At 49.8% G+C, this 24023-nt stretch overlaps 1 protein-coding gene across 1 annotated transcript; it reads right to left on the bottom strand.

Moving 5' to 3' along the window:
• Positions 1-21766: 21766 nt before the first annotated feature.
• On the bottom strand, positions 21767-23698 carry LOC125522467 (protein G1-like2). Its single transcript, XM_048687526.1, has 2 exons — positions 23435-23698; positions 21767-22934 (listed from the first exon to the last, which is right to left on the bottom strand). Exon 2 carries the CDS (start codon positions 22903-22905, stop codon positions 22099-22101), a length of 807 nt encoding a protein of 268 aa, XP_048543483.1. The 5' UTR covers positions 22906-22934; positions 23435-23698; the 3' UTR covers positions 21767-22098.
• Between the last annotated feature and the right edge of the window lie 325 nt (positions 23699-24023).

The following is a 24023-nucleotide window of genomic DNA, read 5'->3' as shown; positions in this document are numbered from 1 at the left end:
CTTTCTTCAGCTTCTGGTCCCCTTTCTCTTTTTCGCCATGGAGAAAGGGAACCCTGGCCCTTCATCGGTGGCGGCGAGGGTTGCCGCCAGACAGCGCACCCCTCCCTCTTCCGCGCCCGTGGTGGCGGAGCCAGCCATAAGGGGAAGAGGGAGGGGGCGAGGTCGTGGATGAGGTCGAGGACGGGGTCGAGGCGCTCGGGGAAGAGGCGGACGGGGCGGCGCGCCAGCTTCGCCTCCGCCGACGGTTCCTCTCCCCACGGCGGTCCATATAGGGGACGACCCTTGCGAGTTCTTCATCAGGCAGCACCGGGCGCCTCGTCGTCGCCTCCGGCTTCCAGCTCCGTTCGCGAGCGCGATGGAGTTGGACCCGCCCGAGACACTGAGACTGCAAATGAGGGGCTGTGGGATCAGCGGCACGCGAGTCCGCGTTGTATTCCCAGCCCCTAATGTGATGTATCTTGATCGAGGGTGGAAGACGTTCGCCCGTATCCACAGCCTGATGGAGGGGTTCACCCTCCATTTTAAGTTAATGGAGGGCGATCTCCTCTCCGTCAAGGCCTTCGGGTGCTTCGGCACTCGGGCGAAGTGCTGCGTGGACAGCTCCTCCAACAGTGAAGGCTCCCCCTCGAGCGAGAGTGACGAGGAGGAGAGCGACAGTGATGATGAGGGTAGCGGGCGGCGGGATGGCGGGCCCGACTAGGCGTCGGGCGCCGCTTCGCGCGGCACCGGCGACCCCATCATCCGTGTCGCCGACTCCTTGAACTCCCCGGGGCCGTCTCCCTGGGCGGCTGGCGTAGGGAGGCTGCGGAAGGGGAAGAGGGCTGGCGACAAGGCCGTCAGGTCAGAGTACGAGGGCGTGGTGCCCTCGACAGCGTGCTGACGTCCTGCCGCCCCGTCTTCGAGCCCTGCTTCCGGCGCCGCCATCACCGTCCAGCCTTCGGACGGCCCCCGGGATGGTCTCTTGTTGTCTTCTGGCACCCGTAGCTTGCCTAGGCGCCTCCTTTTGCCCTTTTCGCCTCCTTGACCTACCTCCTGAAGATAGGGACAGGAAAGGGATTCGGGCATCTTATCTTTTTGATTTGTAAGCCTTCGGGCTTTAGCTGCATCTAAAACTTGTAATCCTCTCTTTCATGTTTTTCATCCTCTATGGACTGTACCTGAGTGGGATGTTTTTTAATGAAAAAGGGGATGCTTGCCGGGTTATTTGTCTCGCGGGTTGAACCCACGCCAATGAGCAATTCCTTGGTATCCCTCGGACAGACATTTCATCTCCCGGCAACAGGCCCTGCCGCCTTCCCATGTCGCTCGTCCTTCCTCACGCCTTTGACGGAGGCGGGAACGAGGTGGGTGCGGCCTCCTCGCTTCATCCCTTTGCTGCCGCGACTACGACCAAACTTGGCCCCGGGAACGCGCTCCAGGGCCTAGAGTTGAGGGAGCACGGCGGTTTTGGGGAATAAACGCGGTTTCGCATTCCCCAGTCCATAAGAGGATGCATGATGAGGGACGAAAGACTTATCTGATATCGCAGCCCCCGGCAACCCTGGCTTGCCGGGGCCCAGGTGCCGGCGCGCCTTCCTTCTCCTTTTCGTCCTTAAGCGGTCTGGCCAGGATATGCGAGCCCTGCGAACGAAAGAGAAGCAAAGGGACGGACACTCGACCTCTAAGCTAGGGGTTAGGCGCTGTTAGGCACTATCAACCCTAACCAAGGACGAGACTCGACCTAGCATGCATGCTATAACCCCGGGGTACGCCAGCGCTTCATCTTCTTGTGCTCAGGGTCTGCGCCTGGCTCTGTACAAAGGATTACATGCAACAGCGGCAAGACTTGTACAGAAGGGTGGTTGCCGGACAGGGTCCGACAACCGCGCCTTACGGTTAAAACTTACGAAGATGTTCGATGTTCCAGGAGTTGCTCACTAGAATGCCATCTTCGGTCTCCAGGCGGACAGCGCCAGGCCTAGTGACTCGTTTCACCCGGTAAGGGCATTCCCACTTCGGCGTCAACTTGTTGGAATTCTTGGCCGACTGAACGCGCCGAAGAACAAGGTCGCCTTCCTCGAGACTTCTGGCATTAACTTTGCGGCTATGGTAGCGGCGCAAAGCTTGCTGGTAGCGAGCAGCTCGCATAGCAGCCTGAAGACGATCTTCCTCAAGGAGCAGCGCGTCGTCTTCCCGCAGCTGCTCTTGCTCAAGCTCATCATAAGCGAGCACTCGAGGTGACCCGTATACGAGTTCCGTGGGGATAACTGCTTCTGCTCCATAGATTAGAGCGAAAGGTGTCTGGCCAGTGGCTCGATTTGGCGTCGTTCTGATCGACCAAAGAACCATCGGTAGCTCCTCGATCCAGTTTCTTCCGCACTTGTGCAGCCTGTCGAAAGTTCTGGTCTTGAGCCCGCGCAGCACTTCGGCATTTGCCCTCTCCGCTTGCCCGTTGCTTCTCGGGTGAGCAACAGAAGCGAAGCAGACCTTGGCGCCAAGATCTTGGACGTACTGCATGAAGGTGCGGCTCGTGAATTGTGTACCCTTGTCGGTGATTATCCTGTTAGGGATCCCGAGGCGGTAAACAATCGACCTGAAGAACTTGACTGCTGACTGTGCTGTCACCTTTCTCACTGGTTCCACTTCCGGCCACTTTGTGAACTTGTCGATTGCAACGTAGAAGTACTCAAAGCCCCCGACAGCAGGGGGGAAGGGGCCGAGGATGTCGAGCCCCCAGACTGAAAATGGCCAGGATAAAGGGATCGTCTGGAGAGCTTGAGCTGGCTGGTGTATCTGTTTGGAATGGAACTGGCACGCTTCACACTTGGTTACTTGTGCAGTTGCATCCTGGAGGGCTGTTGGCCAGAAGAAACCTTGCCAGAATGCTTTGCCGACAAGTGCTCTTGCGCCAATGTGGTGACCACATATGCCTCCGTGTATCTCTGCCAACAGCTTTTGTCCGTCTTCCCGGTGAATACACTTCAATTTCACACCGTTGAGTCTTCTTCTGTACAGTGTCTTGTCGACAAACTGGTACATACTTGACTGCCGGGCTACTCTTTCCGCTTCTTCTTGCTCTTCGGGAAGTTCTCCTGTCTGAAGGAAACGGACAATCTGCTGCGCCCATGTTGGAGCCTGTGGCTCGACAACAAGGACTAAAGGCAACTCTGCTGCTGCGGGAACATCCGCTTCTACGGCAAGAACCTACGGCTCTACCGGAGCTTGACGTTCCCCGACAAGCTTGCCGGGGCAAAACTTGTCGGGAGCTTCTGCTGCAACGGAACAAGCCCTAGGGCTTGCCGGAGCATCTTGCTCCTCAGCGTTCTTGGTGTTGATCTCAGCTGCTGCGGGAACATCCCCTTCTACGGCGAGAGGCTGTGTCTTTGCCGGAGCTTGACGTTCCCCGACAAGCTTGCCGGGGCAAAACTTGTCGGGAGCTTCTGCTTTGACGGAACAAGCCCTAGGGCTTGCCGGAGCATCCTGCTCCTCAGCGCTCTTGGCGTTGATCTTGGGGACCTTCTTGGCGGCGGCCTCGGGGAGCTCTGCCGGCAAATAGTTACCAGGGACCAACTTCCACTTCTTGCTCTGTCCGGTTGATGGCGTTACGAACGGCTGAGTCAGCTTGAGCACAAAGATTCCTGGTTCCACAGGTAACTTAAGTGCAGCGCATTTTGACAGGCCATCGGCAATGGCGTTCTGAGCTCTTGGAACATGTTCCATCTGCAGGCCGTCAAAATGCTCTTCTAGCTTTCTCACTTCGTCGACGTAGGCTTCCATCAATGGACTCTGATAACTCTTGTTTACTTGGCGGACGACAAGCTGCGAGTCACCCCTGACAATGAGCTTCTTGATCCCAAGGTCTGCCGCGATCCGGAGACCGGCAAGCAAGCCTTCATACTCTGCAGTATTATTTGTTGCTTGCTCCTTAGGAAAGTGCATCTGGACCACGTACTTGAGGTGCTCTCCGGCGGGTGCGACAAGCAGCACGCCAGCGCCGGTGCCTTGCAGCGAAAAGGCACCATCAAAGTACATCAGCCACTCTTTGCTTGCTTCTTTGCCGGGGATGCTCGTTTCTATAATTTCTTCATCTGGTGTTGCCGTCCATTCTGCTATGAATTCTGCCAATGCTCTGCTCTGGATAGTTGAAGTGCTTTCAAACTTGAGACCAAAACTTGACAGTTCCAGTGCCCACTCAACAATCCTGCCTGTCGCTTCTGGATTCTGCAGTATCCTCTTCAGCGGAAAGCGAGTGACGACTGTGATCTCATGTGCTTGGAAGTAATGGCGCAGCTTTCTCGAGGCCATGAGAAGGCCGAAAAGCAATTTTTGCACACCAGAGTACCTTGACCTATCCCCCTGCAGAAGGGAACTGACAAAGTAAACTGGGCGCTGCACCATTTTCTTCCGTATCTCCTCGTGCATCTGCGCAGATCCATCTTTGTCGGGACCAGAGCTTGCCGGGGAAGCCCCCTGCTTGTCGCTGGATGCGCTTGCCGTGGTTGCTGGCTCATCATCTGCCTCCCTCTCTGCTACTAACGCAGCACTAACCACTTGATTGGTTGCCGCTATGTACAGCAGCAACTTCTCTTGTGGCTTAGGTGCGACAAGTATTGGGGGGAGGACAGGTATCTCTTCAGGTCTCGCAGCGCAACCTCCACTTCCGGAGTCCATTTCATTGGACCTGCCTTTTTCAATAATTTGAAAAATGGCAGGGCGCGCTCAGCAGACCGAGAGATAAACCTGCTGAGAGCAGCCACGCAACCGGCAAGTCTCTGTACATCCTTGACGCGCTTTGGTGCTTCAATCTGCTCAATGGCTTTGATCTTGTCGGGATTGGCTTCAATTCCCCGCTAAGACACGAAGAAACCGAGAAGCTTGCCGGAGGGGACTCCAAACACACACTTCTCCGGGTTGAGCTTGAGGCTGATCTTGCGCAGATTTGCAAAGGTCTCGTCTTGATCTTGAATCAAGGTTGCTCTGTCCTTGCTCTTGACCACTATATCATCCATGTAGGTTCCACATTTCTGTGTATTTGTGGCTCAAGAGCAACATGGACTACTCTTGCAAATGTCGAACCAGTATTTTTTAATCCGAAAGGCATCCGTACGAAACAGTACGTGCCACATGGAGTAATAAATGCGGTCTTCTCCTCATCCTCTTCTGCCATGAAGATCTGATGATACCCTGAGTATGCGTCAAGAAATGAAAGCAAATCACATCCAGCGGTGGAGTCAACAATCTGGTCAATGCGCGGCAAAGGAAATGGGTCTTTGGGACAAGCTTTGTTAACATCGGTAAAATCGATACAAAGCCTCCATTTCCCATTTGCCTTGCGCACGACTACAGGATTGGCCAACCACGTGGGATGGAGCACTCCTCTGACAAGGCCTGCTGCTTCCAGTTTCTTGATCTCTTCTGCAATGAATTCTTGGCGCTCCACTGCTTGCTTCCTGATTTTCTGCTTGACGGGCCGCGCATGAGGACAAACGGCAAGGTGGTGCTCAATCACTTTCCTGGGAACACCGGGGATGTCAGACGGTTGCCATGCAAACACGTCGGCATTCGCCCACAGGAAAGCAACGAGTGCGCTTTCCTATTTAGGGTCAAGCATGGCACTGATGGTGAAGGTACCACCAGTGCCGTCCTCCTTGGCGGACACCTTCTTCGTCTCTGGCGGAGCCGCCATCGTCTTCTTACACTTGCCGGTGGAGCTTGATGGTGCGTCCTCGACGGCAGCGCAGCACTCCGAAGAGGTGCGCTTGCCGGAGTGGGCATCAGAACTCTTGCCGGACATGGTCTTGCCGGCGGAGCTCGATGGTGCGTCCTCGACGGCAGCGCAGCACTCCGAAGAGGTGCGCTTGCCGGAGTGGGCATCAGAACTCTTGCCGGACTTGGTCCTACCGGCGGAGCTCGATGGTGCGTCCTCGACGGCAGCACAGCACTCCGAAGAGGTGCGCTTGCCGGAGTGGGCATCAGAACTCTTGCCGGGCTTGATCTTCTTCCCCCCGGGAGCTTCAGCGGCAAGTGGATTGCGATCTGCCGTGGCTGCTGCTTCCCGGTAGATCTTGTCGGCGCAGATAAGGGCATCCTTCTTGTCGCCGGGGACAGAAATGACGCTTATCGGGCCTGGCATCTTCAGCATGTTATATGCGTAGCGAGTGCTGGACGGCCAAGTATCCCATTGTAAGGCAATGGAATATCGGCAACGTCGAATGTGACCTTCTCAGTCCTGAAGTTTAGCTCGCTGCCAAAGGTTACCGGCAGCGTGATCTTCCCCTTCGGCTTGCTCCTTCCCGGATTAATTCCTTGGAATGTGCCGGTCTCTTCGAGCTCGCTGTCAGGGATTTGGAGTTTTTGGAGTACAGCGGAGGAGATCAGGTTTAAGCCGGCCCCGCTGTCAACTAGCATCTTGGTGACTTTGAGGTTGCGGATAGTTGGTGAAACCAACATCGGCAAACACCCGACCGCAGTTGTGCGATCAGGGTGGTCCTCAATGTCAAAGATGATAGGCGTGTTGGACCACTTCAGAAGCTTGCGCGATTCGATGGGTGGTTCTGCTGCATTGACTTCCCGCACCCACTGTTTGAGTTGGCGGTGCGAAGTATGCAGAGAAGCACCACCGTCAACGCACAAGACCTCTGTGGCTTTCTGAAACTCCTGCTCACTGTTCTCGACATCATCCATGTCTTCGTCGTCATCGTCGTCTTCACCCTTGTCGCGACCGCGGGGAGGTCTGTCTCCTTGCCGCTGCTTAGCCTTGCCGCGGCATCCTCCCTGGCCGGTGCGCTTTTGGCCAGATTTCTCGGGACCCCCTTGGGCTCTCTCCTTGTCGCGCCGCTCGTACTCAGCCTTCTGTTGCTAGACAAGCTGCTCGACTTTCTTGCAGCTCTGGAGGTCATGGCCCTTGGTGCGGTGAATTTTGCAGTATCGCTTGTCGGAGCCGTCCTGCTTGTCGGCGGCGGCCACGGCCTGGCAGTTGGTGCATGCGGCAACCTCCTTGCCGGAGCTACCAACCTTGGCTCGCTTGGCGCCGCCGTCGCTGCCGGACTGCTCAACGACCAGCACCTCTTTGTTCTGCTTCTTCCTATTCCGCCGCCGGCTTTTCTTTGCCGGGGCAGCATCTTCACTGTCAGATCCTTCCGCTCCGGTCTTCTCTCCGGGGAGTCTCCTCCCCTCCTCAGCGCGTGCACACTTGTCGGCCAGGGCATATAGCTCACTGACGTCTCTGATCCTGCGCATCGCCATCTCCTCCCGCATCATGCGGTTACGCACGTTCTGATGGAACGCGCTGATGACCGCGGCGGGGTGGACATCTGGGATGTTGTACTGTACACGGCTGAACCTCTGGATGTACTTGCACAGGGGCTCTCCTTCCTTCTGGACAAGCAGATGAAGATCACTCTCTTGGCCATGAGGTTTGTGGCCGCCTGTAAAGGCGCCGACAAACTGATGGCATAGATCGGCCCAGGAGGATATGGAGTTGTCCGGCAAGTGCATGAGCCAGGACCTGACGTTGGGCTTGAGCACCAACGGGAAGTAGTTGGCAAGGATCTTGTCGTCGCGCCCCCCCAGCAGCCTGCACCGCGATGGTGTAGATGCTGAGGAACTCCAACGGATGCGACTTTACGTCGTACTTCTCTGGTACATCTGGTTTGAAGTTCTTCGTACTGGGCCACTGGACTTGCCGCAGCTCACGAGTGAACGCAGGGCAACCTACCGTGTACGGCAAGTCGCCTGGTTCCCCCGGCGCATGCATGTCAACAGAGGGCCCAGCGCGCTGGTCTGATTGACGCCGCGCTTCTCTTCGCCGCTCGATGCGAGTGCGAGCGTCCTCTTGCTGTCGTTCTTGAAGAACTTGGCGCTGATCACGACGAGCTCGCGGATCTGACGATGCGGTGGAGTCGCTGTCGAGATGGATCCGGCGAGTCGGCGATCTTGGCCTTCGGGGCGGAGAGTGCACAGTAGTTGCACCCCCACCAGTCTTGTCGCCACCGGTTCGCGCCTGGCTGACTCGCTGCGGCCGCGACGTGCCCGGCTGCCGAGGAGTGTCGCCGTTGGCGAAGCCGATGAGACTCTGGATAGTGGCCCTCCAGTCGTCGATCTTGTCCGACGCTAGAGGGTAGTCTAGGAGCAGCTGAGCTCGCGCCAGAGCTTCTGCTGCGGTGGCGGGTGGCGGTAGCGAACGGTGCGAGGAGCGGGATAGGATCGGACTTCTAACCACGTTAGAAGGAGCAGTATCCCGTCCAGGCGACCGTGTGTCGCTCGCGCCGGCATGTTGACGTGCATGGTGGTCTTGGGCGTTCCGAGATCCACCAGCTCGATCTTGATCTAGCGAACGCATGGTACTGTGAGCACCATGACGCTGCGGGTCGCGCGCCTCCTGAGATGGGCGCGGTGCATGCACGGACGCCGAGGTCTTGGAGTGCGCCCGGTCGTTGTGGGAGCCGGCTATGCCGCTGATGGGCAGCGCAGCCTTGTCCTTGGACCTGGTGGCACCGCGAGCTCCCTCGTCGACGCCCGTTCTTCCGTCTGCGCCTGATCCACGAACCGTTTGCTCCGGCGGTGGCTGGCTCGGCGCGGACGGAGCAGCTGCCTCAGAAACTTTCTTCTTCGGCGGCATGTTGATGAAGATGATGAAGATCTAGCTCGCGAGAACGCCGGATCTGGTTCACACAACTTCGACTCCCCCCTACCTGGCGCGCCAGAGATGCCGGGGTACTGATCCACGAACACCTATGGGACCGGCGGACCGGGTCCCTTTTGGTTCGGCGGGGGCGGAGGTTGAGCAAAGAGCAAATCGAGGCGATGCACGCGAGCGATTTACCCAGGTTCGGGCCGCACGGATGCGTAAAACCCTACTCCTGCTTTGTGGATTTGTATTGATTTCTAGCTCGGGAGCGCGGAGTGCTACAGTACACACCGGCGGCTAGCGAGATCGAGCGTGAGTGTTCGAGCTGGCTCCCCCCCCTCCCTCCGTCGCACCGGGCCTCCTTTTATATGCTCAAGGGGTTACCGACATAGAGGAACGGAGGTCAAGGGCAAAAATGGAAAGGTGCTGTAGTAGGCACAGCTAGGTGCTGTAGTAGGCACAGCTACCTGCTACAGTGTTATCATACCTAACCCTGACGGCAGGGGACAAGGGCATTAAATGCCTGTCTGTGTCGCCTAAACAGTACCGAAAGGGACCGCTAGGGACGCCACCGTTTGCCACGATGGTTATCTTGTCAGCGCCTGCTTGCCACCTCGCACCCCTAGCTGCACGGCCTCCTGCCACGTGTGCTTAGGAGGGTCCCAGAGCGACACATGGCGGGTGTGCCGGAGCACGGGCACGAAGTGGGGGTTTCCCGCGGCAAGCGTCTTGCCGCGGTCGTTGTCTTGTCGCGTCCGGGAGCTTGTCGCTCACCGGGCCTTGCCGGGGCGCGTGGCGCATCGCGGCAAGTCTTCTTGGTACGCCTTGGTTGGCCTTCCCGGCAAGCTCCTCTTGCCGGGGTTTTGTTTCCTTCCCGGCAAGCTCCTCTTGCCGGGGCCATGGTTTGCTTTTTGATAGCCTTCCTGGCAAGCTCCTCTTGCCGGGGTCTTGTCTTCTTGACTTGGATACTTTGTTCTTGAATGGCTCCAAAGGAACCATGGAGGATCTTGGCGGTCACCCGGCAAGCCTTGCCGCGGGATGCTGCGACTGCCCGTGCACAAGTTCGGGATACTAGGGTACCCCTACTCTAGTACACCGACACATACCGGATTTCTAAAAGAAATGGAGACATGCAAATCAAAGGATGGAAAAAATGTATGGACAGTCGTAAGGAGGTTCTTGGAAGCAAAAGGAAGCGAAGCGCAAGAATTGGAGGCAGGATGATCTCCATTCTCCATAATGGAGAGTCGGGGTCTATATTGTTTTATGCTATTTTACCTTAAAGAGAGTATTTAGGTCCTACCTAATACTGATGATCATGTGCTAATAACAATTAACTAGGGTTGGTTTGATGACTATGAGGATGATGATCGTATGACTTGTTATTAATAACAAGTAGAAGTTGTATGATGATGATTAGTAGGACTTGTTATTATATATGATGATGCATGATGCGAGCATGAAGAGTTATTATATATCAGCGGGTGAAATGAACATGGATTGGATTGAAGTGAAGGCAACATGCATGTGGTGCATGTCGAAAGTAGTACAATCCAAACTTGATCAAGTTAGGATTAGTATTACTTTCGACATGCACCACATGTTGCCTTCACTTGAATCTAAGCCATATTTAGGCATAGCAGTGGCGTTGGCAAACCAAGCACGGAGATATAAGAGAGGACACTTCTCTCTATTAGCTAGCTAATAACAATCTAAATTAACGCCCAAAACCCCTAAACCAGGCCCTTTCAAAAAAACTCAGCTCACCTTTTGGTCCCGGTTGGTGTCACCAACCGGGACCCCCCTGCCTGGGCTGGCCGCAGTGGCCACGTGGAGGCCCATCTGTCCCGGTTCGTGTAATAACCGAGGCTAAAGGCCAAAGGCATTAGTAACGACCTTTTAGTCCCGGTTCCAAAACTGGGACAGAAGGCCCTTACGAACCGGGACAAATGGCCCTTTTTCTACTAGTGCATCAGGGTGCCAAGACTCTACTGCGAAGATGGATCATAATAGTTTTTTATTCTAGAAAATGCAAATGAAGTTTAAAACACATGAAACCCTCCATGGTATCATTATATAACATCAATGTGCATTGGTAAATTTTTTTCGAAGTTCTGGCAAGTGGTGTGTTATACACTTCATAGAAACAACGAACCATCTCCAAGGAAGAATTATGGATTTGAGAACGAACAACTCAGGTTTGAAGACAAAGCGATGGTTGCTTCATTGGTTGACCTTGAACTTTTTTTCTACACTCAACATAGGTTTCACATTTTCTGGGGTCGTTTTCTATATTTAAGTCATTAAATGAATTTCTAGGCATTTTAATACATTAAGTGAATTTGTAGCCCTTTTTTGCCAGTATTTTTTCTTAGAGGGTGTGGGGGAGGGGCCCCCTGCTTAACGGAGTTCTACCCTGGGGATGCAGGGGCAGAACACCCCGCTACAAAATATAGCACCAAAAACTAAAGAAAGAAGGGAAAAACATGCATGTCGAGTTCTTTGTAAGATACAATCGACAAAGGCCATGTGTTTTGATTAGTCGAACTCTAACATCTTGTTTGGTTGGGGGTAGTTAGAGTTAGGGAATGGAAATTAAAGGGGTACGAGACTTCAAATCCATTGCTTCATTAGGGGGATTGGGAATGCATGAGGGAACAGTCATGGGACTTGAGACTCTAACTGCCACCATTTTATTAAGAGGGTGGGGGTGGGACTTGGAAAGGAATTGGTTTAGTGATTCAATCTTAGCCCTTCATCATAATTTACGTTAACTTCCCTTGTCTAATCCCTCGTCAATTCCCATGAAGCAAATAAGGGAATATAATTTCTCCTCAAATTCTCACACATAATTCCTATCATACGCCAAATAAAGGATTGGGAATAAAATGACTCATCCCATGTCTAATCTCGATACAACTCCCTCCTCTAAACTCGCATTCCCATTCCCAAATATTGTCAAACACATTGTAAGTACCATGCATGGATCGTGCCTCCCCACAGTTAGACTCTCTAAGATCCAACAACCTCCATCCATCTCTCCTTACCCCTTCCTCCTGCTCCTCCTCTCTCTCTCTCTCTCTCTATCTATCTATCTCTCTCTCTCTCCCCTTACCCCGGCTCTCTTCTTATCGTCGTAGCCAAAAAACTGGCCGCCTGACCACCCTCTTTCTTAATCGCTTGCCACCATTCCACCTCCCATGCACCTCCGTCACCCTTCGCTGTTGGTGAGGGCGTCCCGGATAGGGGGTGTCCTTGGACTACCGGACTATCTCTCATGGGACGGCTTGATTGGCCACTCTGGATTCTGTTAAGGAAGGCCGAGCTTCAGATAACTCCGTATTATGGAAGAAAATCTCTGAAGGCTTGGCGTCTTCTCCAAGGAAGATTTAGCATAACCGGTGTATTTGTCTCCTGATGGCAACCGACATATGTAACCCTAGGTACCCCTGATGCCAATATAAACCAGAGGGTTTAGTCCGTAGATGCTAGAACCATCATCCTACTCATCTATGGTTTAGTTCATCCGATCTCGAGATAGATCAAACTCTATAACCGTCATATACACATACCAATATATTCAAGCAGGACGTGGGTTACTTCTTCAAGAGGGCCCGAACCTGGGTAAATATTGTCTCTACGTTCATTGTTCCCCATCGATCCAAGACCCATTGCTCGAGACCCCCAACCCGAGATCCGTCAGTTTTGACACTGACAATTGGCCCACCACCTTGCGCCGCAGCCCCGTTAGTTGCAGACTAGGAGGAGCTCTCCTTATATCGAGCTCGCCCTATGACGCGGGACTCGGCCTGACGACGATGGATCCTCCCGCCACCCACCAGCACCATCACACCGAAGCTCGATGGCAGGCCAGCCATCACCACACAATACTGTTGCGGAGGGCTGCCAGATGCAATGCGATGCTGGGTGGTGTCGGAGGCTTGATGGTCCTCCTCCAAGCCAGCCAGGATGCATACTTTTTGGTCTTGTTCAACCGGTTGGCAAAGGTCAAGCTTTGCCAAGTGTTTACACTCGATACCGTTGTTTTTGGTTGGTCCTTTAACTTTTGGACTATGATATTTGGCACATGTGTGCCATATAAGCAAAACTGCCACACCTCTACTTCTTTCACTTTAAAGTACCACATGACCCCCCTTCCTTCGACCCTACATTCTCCCGAACGACCTTGCAGGCTCGACCGAGAAACCTACTTCTCCCGCACATCTCGCGTGCCCGCCCTCGAGAAAATTGTCACTTCTTCACGTCTACCACATGATAAAAAAATAATGCGCATGTGGGATTCAAACCCACACCTTCTTGGCACCAAAGCGCGCCACCACAACAACCTCACCCTTAGTATTTGTTGCTCAAACTAAAGAAACTAATCGTTTTGATCCCTTTTTTTTACAATTGTGTTACTACAAAAAAGTACAGAAAATTACCACGATTTTCCCTCAGGACAAAGTTACCATGGTATTCGCATGCAAGTTATCAGGCCTGTGTTGCGTAAGTTACCGTGCTATTTACATAGAACTTACCAGGTAATATGTTTCAACAACTACACCCCTTTCAAAGTTACCATTGTGTTATAAGGTCTTCGATGTGTAAAATGCCGTGGTACTTACACATAAGTTATCAGGGTATGTGTACATCAACCTCGTCCCGGTCAAAGTTACCATGGGGAATTGTACATGAGTTACCGGGTCTACAGTTCGTATATTATCATGGTACTTACACCTAAAAACCTGGGTGCGTTTCGGTAACTTTTTCCATAGGTAAATAATTACCACGATATTTTTGCGTAACTTATCACGCCTATAGCGGGTCAAAGTGGGTCGTTTTTCTGGGCCAACCCATGAGCATGTGTGCCTCCTCATGACACTAAACATTATGTGGCTTTTCCGTGGCACATCATGTGTTGTGTTCATCTAAGAGGCCCCGTGAGGCGAGTGTATGTTTTTAACAACTTGTTTTCCTTTGGTAAAAAGTTACCGTCATGTTTATATTGTAAGTTATCAGTTATGCGGTGCTTATATTATCATGTTATTCACACAAAAATTATCGGGGATGTTTTGAACAACTTTTTCCCGGGACAAAAGGTTACCATGGTGATTCTAGGTAACCTATCAAGCCCGCAGTGCTTAAAATATCATGCTATTTACACAAAATTTATCAGGGGTATGTTTCAGCAAACTCCCCCCCCCCCCCAGGTCAAAAACTTATCATGGTGTTTACTTATCGCGGTGCATATGTTTTCATGCTATTTACACATGAAAATACCAGAGGAGGGAGGTATAGTACCGTGCTATGTACACAGAAGATACCGGAGTATCTTAAAAAAATCTTCCCTATGGTTAAAGTTACCATGGTGTTTCTATCTCAGTTATCAGATGTGCGCTGTGTATATTACCATCTATTTACACATAAATTATCTGGTTTCTTTTCACATTTTTCTTCCCCAATGGTTAAAGTTACCATGATGTTTGTATCTAAATTATCAGGTCTATGGCGTGAATGTTATCGTGCTATTTACAGAAATTACCGGGGGCCGGGGTTCAACAAATTTCTTCCCAATGATCAAAGTTACCATGATGCTTTCACCAAAGTTATCACGCCTTCAATGCTTATGACCATGCTACTTACACATAATGTACCGCGTGGTATACAAAAGTTATGATGTTGGTGGTGCGTCATTTATCGTGGTGGTGATGGAGAATTTACCACGGGAAAAATTTATGTGCCAGGTTTGATAGGTGAAACAAAAGCTTTTCAGTGCTAAAATATTGGAGGCAAAACATGTCAAAAACAATATTTTCCTTAGCTTGCTCAACAATGAGTGTCATAGGTGAGATGGTTAGCTCCCTTCGTTGATTACCTGTAGACCAGAGATCAAATCCCAATTCAAGCATTATTTTTGCCCAAAAATCTGGAAGGCGTGTGGGGCCGTAACTGGTGATTGAAAGGAAGGAAATCAGGAGGGCGAGAAAGGAAGGAGATCGCGTGGTGTGCGGGAAAGGAAAGAGGAGATCACGAGGACATGCGGAAAAGGAAGGAGATCCGGGAGGGCGATGCGTGTGGCAGTTTTGCAATCTGCCACACGGTTGCCACTTACATATTTCGTTAACTTTTTTACCAAGTCAAATCTTTGCCGAGTGTCCGTAGAAAAACACTAAGCGCAACTCGCTTCGCTGACAGGGTGTATGTCAAATCTCGTGCTAAGTGTAACACTCGGCGAAGACTTTGCCAAGTCTTTTTGGGCACTGAGCAAACATTAGAATTTGCCCACATGGTTGATCACATCAAAACGACAAACACGCCCACACACAGAGTATAGCCTAGGGCTCTTGTCGTGTCCTTCTTTTAGCATCGTCCGACTCTAACTTAGACTCCTACTAGCAATGTGCTTGTGCATTGCAACGGATCCAATGTAGAATAATACATATTACAAATTTGAAAAAAAAAACAGGCTAATTTTGATATACATATATCACTAAAAATATCTTATGTTTAACTCAAAATATATTTTTTGAGCTGTTTTGATGAGGTAAGGGAGGAATGTGGCTGGTTTCAAGATACTAAGGGGTTTTCTGTACATTGGAGCGCAGAAGTGGGATATTTTTGTAAAAAGGCCACAACTTACATCATAGTCGTTAGATGCAGATCTAGTGGTCAGAAATGATGGATGACAGATACATCATCATCATCAACTGAGTCTTTTATAAAAATGGAGATAAGCCTACACGGACATGCACACTAGCATGGTGGGTCGATTAAAAAGGTGCTCGGCTCGTTAATCTCATGCTCGTTACAAGCAGAAGACCCTGCTCGGCTCGGTTCATTTGAAGCTCGCTAAGCTCGTGCGCGCTCGCGAGCGCTCGTTAACAAATTATGTTATGTTACAGTCTACAGGATGAGTGTGTAGGTATTCTTTTTATGAGGTGACTATAAAAGAAAATACACTACTTTGCTGCCTCCTATCGATTAGATTAAATTGATGGGCTGAAATGCTACAAAATTCCTGTCACATGATGAAAATATGAGTTGTGTAGTTAGTAATGTGGTTAAGGAGCTATTTGTGTTCGTTAAGCTTAAAGAGCTAAAGTTAATAATTAGCTCAATTCATTAAAAAATGAATTAAAAGCATAACGAGCTGAATTATCGAATACTCATTAAGCTCACGAACTTCAAGTTCCTGACCCAGTCCTATGAGACGGACTCAACCAAGAGACACGGTGTGCAAACCGATACTACTAGTAGACGAATAACCTAGACTCACGTACGCTATTATTTTTCCTAATCTAATCATCCGGCAACCTTGATCAACTTCACTTTCTCTCTCTAAATCTTGACATTTGTATTCCTGGTACTCTGGAAACAATATTTTTCCTGTAGTGGTACACGTAGATTTTTTTCCAAAAAAAGTTCTAAATTTGATGTTTTGAATATTCTTTTAAAAGCTCCATGAAACCTGAATCTTCAAAACAAATTACCCCTTGGAATGTTTTAGCACGTAGATTATCTTTGAAATTCCCTGAAATTACCATTGATAAAACAAACTACATAATATATTAAAAAAAATCTCGGGTTTCTGACGGGCTAACTAGGAGGAACATGAGGATCTAAGAGATCGTGAGTGAGCGTGTCCTACCTCGTGGCGACATTACTGCAATACTTGGTCGCATCCCAGCTGACAAGACTTTTATGCCGGTTAATTAACCAAATCCAAACTAGCTCTCTGCCCCACGCTTGACATGACATATGCAGTAATAAAATCAAACAGTGCCTGCACAGAAGCATACTCCCTCCATTCCATAATACAGTGCTTCCTCTATCTCCGTGCTTCAACTTTGACCGTAAATTTAACTATCAAGACCAATTGCGGCGGGCGCAAAAATTATATCAGTGAATTCGTATTCAAAAGAAGTTTTTAATTATATAATTTTTTCTCCCGCCGCAGTTTGTCTCGTTGGTTAAATTTATGGTCAAAATTAGACCTCGGGAAGCGCGGGCGCATTATATTTTGGAATGGAGGGAGTAGTACATAAAGAAAGGCGACAAAGAACAATTGGGTACATGGCCAAATAAAAAAAGTTACAACAAAAGCAGGATCAAGATCTAACCATCCAAAGGCTATCCTTTTGCACCATGCAATATAAATGCATGCACCAACAGCATTTACTAGATTCTAGATCATGCACTGCAATATGTTAAAAAGGCTACGCTATTCACACATGACAATCATATGTGTGCATGCATGCAATTGCTTCCCATGGCCTCACCACTACGTGTTGTCTTGCTACGGTGTACTATTGGCATCGCTCTGCCCTCAGGACCACCCTGTGCTCCTTTTGTTGGATGTCATGGATGTGTAGTACCTGGTCAACTCGAGTCTAATACTGTGGGTGGCTACCTAGGGTCCTGCTCCTGCGTGGCTCTTGCCTCTTGGAGCAAGACGACAGAGAAAGAGCACTATTGGTCACAAAGACATAGAACAGTGCAAGGTCAGGCTTCCAATAGGGCATCCGTATTACTATGTTTGAATGCATCAAATTACTCGAACTACTAATTAATTAAGCCTGAGGTTTTGGTCATGCAATGACCAAGGTGCTGTTTTTGTAGGTCTGCAATTGTTCTATCAGAAGTAAAATGGTGTGCCGTGCAGAGAGACTGCTGTTTGAAAACGAGGGCCCTTGCTTGTTTTTATATGTGTGTTCAGAAAGACTGCTCAGGTGGGTGAGATAGGCCCCCTTCCTGTTATGTTGTTTGCACATTTGTATTCGATATTACTCCAAAGCATTGTAAACGACAAGTAGCAAAAAAAATATGGTTACATATGTGGGTAAATGGGACCTGCGCCAAGGCACATGTAGGTGCAAAAGGTAGTATAACTCAAACATCCCTATAGTACTACTCCTTACCTACTCAAATGAATGACATTTGTAAATGACCCGCTGCAAAAAGTTACTTCCTCCATGCGGGTATATTGGGCGCCTTCATATTTGGGTAAAAATTTGGTCATCTACATAACCAACAAAATACAAGTATATGACACAGAAAGTTTATTGTTGGATTTTTGTATTTAAAAGAGGTTTCCACTGTTCAATTCTTTTTACATATAATTTAGATTTATTTAGTTACATTTATGGTACAAGTTTACAGAAAATATGAGAAGGCCAAGTAAACCCGGATGGAGGAAGTGTACATGCTTAACTATGTGGTCAAACAAATGTATGACTCAAACGCCCGTAGAAACTACCGACTTCTAGTATATTTGCTAGTGCTACCAAAATTTATGCGCGTTAGATAAAAATGTACCACTAACATTTTCATGAAAAATTCATGTATAATCATGCTTAATAAACTGAATAAAATACTCCACTGAGTACCAAACTACCAGTTGAGAGACTTCGCTACTGCGCCCTGGACTGGAGTTCACTCATCAGATGTGACATCGACTTGGCCTGGGCAGGCCACTGTGCAGTGTGCACCTATCCTACCTAGCTACGGGTACCCTAGTGTGCACCTATCTTTACCATCGAAAGACAAGACACGAGTAACCTGGCGAACAATCCAGTGAGAATTCACCGGCCACAGGCTGGCGACCGATTGGACGTGGTATACCAAAAGACCATTCTTTTTCCTCCGGTTAATGAGTGCCACCCTCGCAAAAAGAGGAAGAAGAACAGTGCTGCTTGCGTACCCTCGTGTTTCTCCGTCCGGTCTCTTCAGGAATCAAATGATTTGGGAATCCATTGCCCATTTGGCCCTAATCATCAGGCACATGGAAAAGCAGACGGGCTCGCACCCCATGGCTTTGATGGCATCATAGCGATCTAGGTGTTCCATCGGCCTCGGCGGGAAGACACACGTCGACATTTCGACCAATTATACGTACGGCCGTTGAGCATTGACCATGATACGTTCCTTTCCTCATTTGAGATGAAAATCGTTCCATCGGACGTGTGTCAATCCCCTCGATCGGCCGACAAAGTTGTTGCGTTGCGTCTGTGGATTTGTGGCTACCTGCGGTTGGGATTCGAGCAAAGGGAGTAGTGGAGGTCAATGGGCCACTGAGACGGACGTGCGCAAAATGGCTATGCAAAGACGTCAATTTCATTTAGCAAATGATCCGAACTTTGAACTAGGCAAAGTACATATGCAAAGATCCATGATGAAACAAGTAGTACTAATTACATCAAGATTTCCAAAGTTTTCGGCTCGATATAGATAGACTCTGCCATTGATTCTAGTCATGGTACAACTCTTTGATTTTTGACATAGACTCTGCTTAACTGATAATGATCCACAACTATCTAACACGTGGAACTTTTCAAGATTGTCAACCACACCTATCATGCATATGCACATTTAGAATTTGTGCCATGCGTACGTTAACTTCAGTAGTATGATGACCGGTAATATCAAGAAAGAAAAAAAAAGATGTCCAGTCATATCAAGTCAAAAAAAAGATGAATCTGCTTAACTGATTATGAAGAGTTTATTATTTTATACAGAAATCATCCAATGAATGCAAAGGAAAGGAAATAATTTCTATGTTTTTCGTAGGGCTTCGAACGCCAAAATTTGAGAAATATATTACCTTATGGAAGTTACGTAGAAAAATCAAATGCATATTTGACTGACGGAAAGAAGTGAATTTATATGTGCAAGACACACTGTCATACTAAGTAGCCCCTAAGACATTTGAGATTATCTGAGTACATGTTATGATGTTTAACTTATTATCGTTTATATCAAAATAGCTAGCTCTTACTAATATATCTATCTTAACATGTAATTATGCCACCTCAGCATGCAACTTGCAAGGTAAAAGGTCCACCTCACACATGCAACTATACATAAGAAAAGGCCCAAGTCAACATAAGAAAGTGCATGTGAATTTTCGTTTATGCTATTAATATTTAATAAATATTTCAACTGTACTATAAACAAATATGTTAATTCAAATGTACTCTCATATTATTACTCTAAGTGTTCATGTTTCGTACAACCAAATATCACTGAAATGTATTGCAAAACATTCCTGCATGACCCTCACTATCTGTGTTCGAACATTTTTCTTACAATCTTTTGCTTAGTTTAAGAGTTGCAACATTCATTGGAAAAAATATTTTGCTTAGTTTAAGGAACATGTCGGTTGTGTGCATCGTGTTATGTAGAGGCGGGCATTCGCTTAGTGCAATTGTATCACCTCAATAAATCAATTGATTGAAAATGTCGTTTTCGCAGGAAAAAAATCATGTGAAGAAACTGAGTATTCACTAAATATGCACGAAATCTTTAAAATTATAAAGATCAAGAAGTCCCTAGATATGCCACATCAACATGTTAAACATGGTAGTTTCTTCTGAAGTCATGTACAATAATAATGCTAGATGTAGGAACCGTGTTAGATTTTCGAAAGGTGAAAGGAAGAGAATGAAACCAGATGATGTCGTTATTTGTCTCCTCCTCCTCCTCTTCCTCCTGCTGCTGCTGGTCCGGCGCTCCCTCACGTTCTTCATATCCATCCCATCTCCTCCCTCATGCTGCTCCGCCTCTTCGCCCTCCTGCTTCTGCGCCTCCTCCTCCGGACTATACAAATGCAGGCTGGCTGCAATGCATGTGGCGCGATGCTCGCTGCATGCCTCCTCCTCCGCCCGGCGCTCCAGCATCATGAACTTGTAGTAGGTCACCTTGTTGCGGACCATCGTGCAACCAATGTTGGATCTCAGACTATGGTGGAAAACAGATCTCAGACTATGGTGGAAAACAGGGATAGGAGAAGGAAGCGGCAGCACGGGCAGGAGGATAAGAATGGGCTAGGGTTGCCTTGTAAGCCGGACGACGCGCCGAAGCGGTGTCATAATGCATCATCACCTAAACCAGTGGAGGTGCTCGTCAGTCCAACAAGTATTAGTATTTAAGCTCAGGTGTCAATCCGACGCCTGGCTGGATATGAGGGTTACCAGACAGCCCTGACGGGGCCGCCCGAGGCGTCCAGTTGTAAATGCTCTTACAGAGCACATACAACGCTAATTTTCCTCTTGTAGGTAAGTTGTCTATATCTTACACACAAGACACAAGTTGTGAGGTCTATTTTAACTTTTATAGGCATATCGTCCTATGGTTGTCTACAGCGTTGAAAACTGTAAAGTATACTTTATGCCGCTCCAAATGCTTCACCAGTGCACCATCTCTTTGCGCAGCACATACGTATGATTTTTGTCTGTGTGGCGTATATCTAATGGCGAGAGATATAGAACTGTCTCTTATCTTAGATACGGTCTCCACACCCAAATGATTGATATATTAGTAACTCCCATATTACCATCCAATTAGACTCAAATAATCTTAATAAAAGTAGGGCCTACAATAAAATACCAAACCTATGTCAGATACTCCCTTCTTTCATCTATATAGGGCCTAATGCGTTCTTCGAGGCTAACTTTGACCAAATGTTAGAGCAACAATATATGACATGCAACTTACACAAAGCATGTCGTCAAATTCGTATATGAAAGGATATTTCAATGATATAATTTTCACATTATGCATGTCATGTACTATTAATCTTGTCAATAGTCAAACACCGTCTTGAAAAACGCATTAGGACCTATATAGATGGAAGGATGGAGTACACTGCATCCTGATAGGTGTATCCAAACATCTAACATGCATTAAGATATGGTGTTAAGAGAAGATGCATCGGAAATGATCTTAGGCCCCACTTGTAATGAAGAAATGTGCAAAGACTTCAATGGTAGTTGTGTGGATTTTCTATGCAAATTCATGCAAGATTCATCATATAAATTCAATATAGTTTTTATCACCAACGTGCAAACCAATTGGAAGCACGCAACCAACATCATATCATATGAATCAAGGATTTTCTTGCCCATAAATAGAGAAATATACAGTGAAAGCATACGAGAAATCAAGGCAAAAAAAAGATGAAACATACAGATGATGCATGAAACATTTGCCACACGAAAATTCTGCAGAAAATGTCATGGCAATGCTAGTCATAAGAGCAAATTAAAATCCTAGCAGCACATCAGTAAGATCTGTTCGACGACAGGAAGAACGCAACAAATTAAATGCATGTTGCCATGAATCACTCGATCAGCAGTGCACATTGTAGCAGTGGAAATCCCCTTGACATTTCAATCGAGCCTTGGATTAATTATATCTGCATACACAAATCAACCAAGCCTGCACGAACGCTGCTAGAAAGTAGAAACCCTACAGTAGCAAGGAGGAGGAGCACCACTAGCTCCCAGCAGGAAATGTAGCCAAAAGGGTGAATAGTGTTTGGTAAGAAGAACAATAGTACGTTCATCGATCGATCGATGACACTCATCCTTCCATCGTTCCGATGATCGATCAAGATTACGGCTAGATATATAGACCTCCGAATTAACTTACTTAAGCCCTACCTTGCGTTGCTTTTGCTAGGATCGCATCCATGGATGCAGCCGGAAACCTCGCTAGTTGAACACGGAGAGCGGCAGCATGCACCCCGCCGCGTGCGCCTCCGCTGCCGCCGCCATCGCCATGGCCATCTCATCGCCGGTGCCGCTGCTGTGGCCATTGCTGTGGCCGTTGCTGTTGCCGCTGGAGCTGCTCGGGACGGCGGCGTCCGCCTCGTGGCCGCCTGGCATCAGGAAATGCGCGTGCATGTAGTGCTGCGGGTGCGGGATGAAGTAGTGCCCCTGCGCCGGCACGGCCCGCGCGACGAGGACCTCCGGCGCGCTCTCTGGGGGGGGCGCTGCTACATGGGTAGAGGCGGGGGGGGGGGGGGACGGGGCGGCCTTGGCCGCCTTCTGGGACGACGACGGCGGCGGGCGCTTCCGGCGCTTCTTCTCGTAGGCGATGCCGCGGGCCTTCGCCTGGGAGTCGCGCACCTCGCGGAGGTAGAGGCGGACGGCGCGCGCGCCGAACGGGTTGGCCTCGGGCCGCCCGCCGTGCTCCTCGAAGGCGGCGCGCAGGCGGCCGACGAGCGCGTCCAGGCTGCCCCAGGCCTGGCGGAGCGGGCACGGGCACGGCGCCGGCGGGGAAGGGTGGCCGAAGAAGGGGCAGCCCGCGGCGTGCACCTTTGTCTTGCCGAACTGGTCGAGGTACCTGAGGAACTCGAGGACGTGGGCGCCGCTGCACCGCGAGAGCTCCAGCGGCGGGCGGGGGTTGCGCAGGTACTGCCCGAACGTGTGCCAGTCCCGACGCTTCTGCGACTCGTACCGGCTCGGCCGCGCAGCCGCCTCCGCCGGCCCCGGGCTGTCCACCGGCGCTCCCTGCATGTCCGTCCTCTCCTCCTTTGACTTCAGATCTGCATGCGAGACGGCCGCCTGTTAGTACATACGGAGCTGCCTGAAACCAAAAGCATCTTAATTTTCACTCAGCAGCCAGCCAGTAAGCTAGCTGCTTATCAGTTCGCTGCATGGTTCTTCAGCTCAGCTCATATGGTGAGGTGACAAATCAAGCTAAGCATCGGCGAGAGTCTGTAGCTGTACATGCTAAGCTTCTCGAGGGCGCACGAAAATCTGACTCTAGGGTTTCCTAAAGGGGGAATCGAAGTGGATCGGCAGCAGCTGGTCCTGAGCTAGCTTGGAGTACGGTGCAGGCCCGGACGGACCAGAGCGTGGCATCCAAGACGGCCTGAATCTGAGCTCGGCCGCTGCAGCACAGCAGCATCAGCCAAGAAACTGACACACACGCGCGCGCGCACGCGCTGGACCGTGGTCATCTCAGCCGCACAACCAGCAGCTAGCCGCTGGCCGCCGGAGGGCCCGGAGCTACAGTACGAGGAAGATCAACCAGACATCTCACCTGGCAAGCACGCGGTCGACGAAGCCGTCCGGACGACGGAGCAGCTCGGGTAGAAGGAGAGATCGATGGACGCCGAGCCGAGGGAGCGAGCGGGCGATTGGGTGTGGTGAGAAGGGAGGAGGAGGAGAGGGAGGAGGGACAGTGGGGTGGGCGGGGGTGTGTGTATATAGGAGGGTAGATAGCCGCGGCACGGGAGGAGGGGGGAGGGGAGCCGTGGGAAAGCTGCTGTGGGGGTGAGGGGACGGGATTGAGCTGGGGGAGCTAGCTAGCTACTGTAGCTAGCTTTGTTGATGATGCGGGCGGGTGAGTGAGTGAGGAGACGGAGACCGACCTGACCGGTGGCGGTGAGTGACCCCAATCATTTAAGCCCACGGCAGGTGCAACAGTGTTCCTGATGTATCTACGTACGTTCGTATGCACCCACCCGGCCGCCCGTGTTTGTATTTCTGCATGCGATTTATGAATATCTGTACGTCCATTCTCGGAAAGTTCTTGTGTGCATGTGAACTAAATGGTGAAACCATTTTTTTGTATCTCAGCATGCAAATGCAAGCATGTCACCGGAACATATACAATTGTAAAAAAGAAT

The sequence above is a fragment of the Triticum urartu genome, chromosome 7 (assembly GCF_003073215.2).
Source record: "Triticum urartu cultivar G1812 chromosome 7, Tu2.1, whole genome shotgun sequence".
Lineage (NCBI taxonomy): Eukaryota > Viridiplantae > Streptophyta > Magnoliopsida > Poales > Poaceae > Triticum > Triticum urartu.
Note: the sequence above shows the minus strand (reverse complement) of the source record. Positions and strands in the feature narration are given on the sequence as shown.

What these genes read in the sequence shown, in the direction of transcription:
- LOC125522467 (XM_048687526.1), bottom strand. Translation starts at nt 22,905, where the DNA reads ATGCAGGGAGCGCCGGTGGACAGCCCGGGGCCGGCGGAGGCGGCTGCG.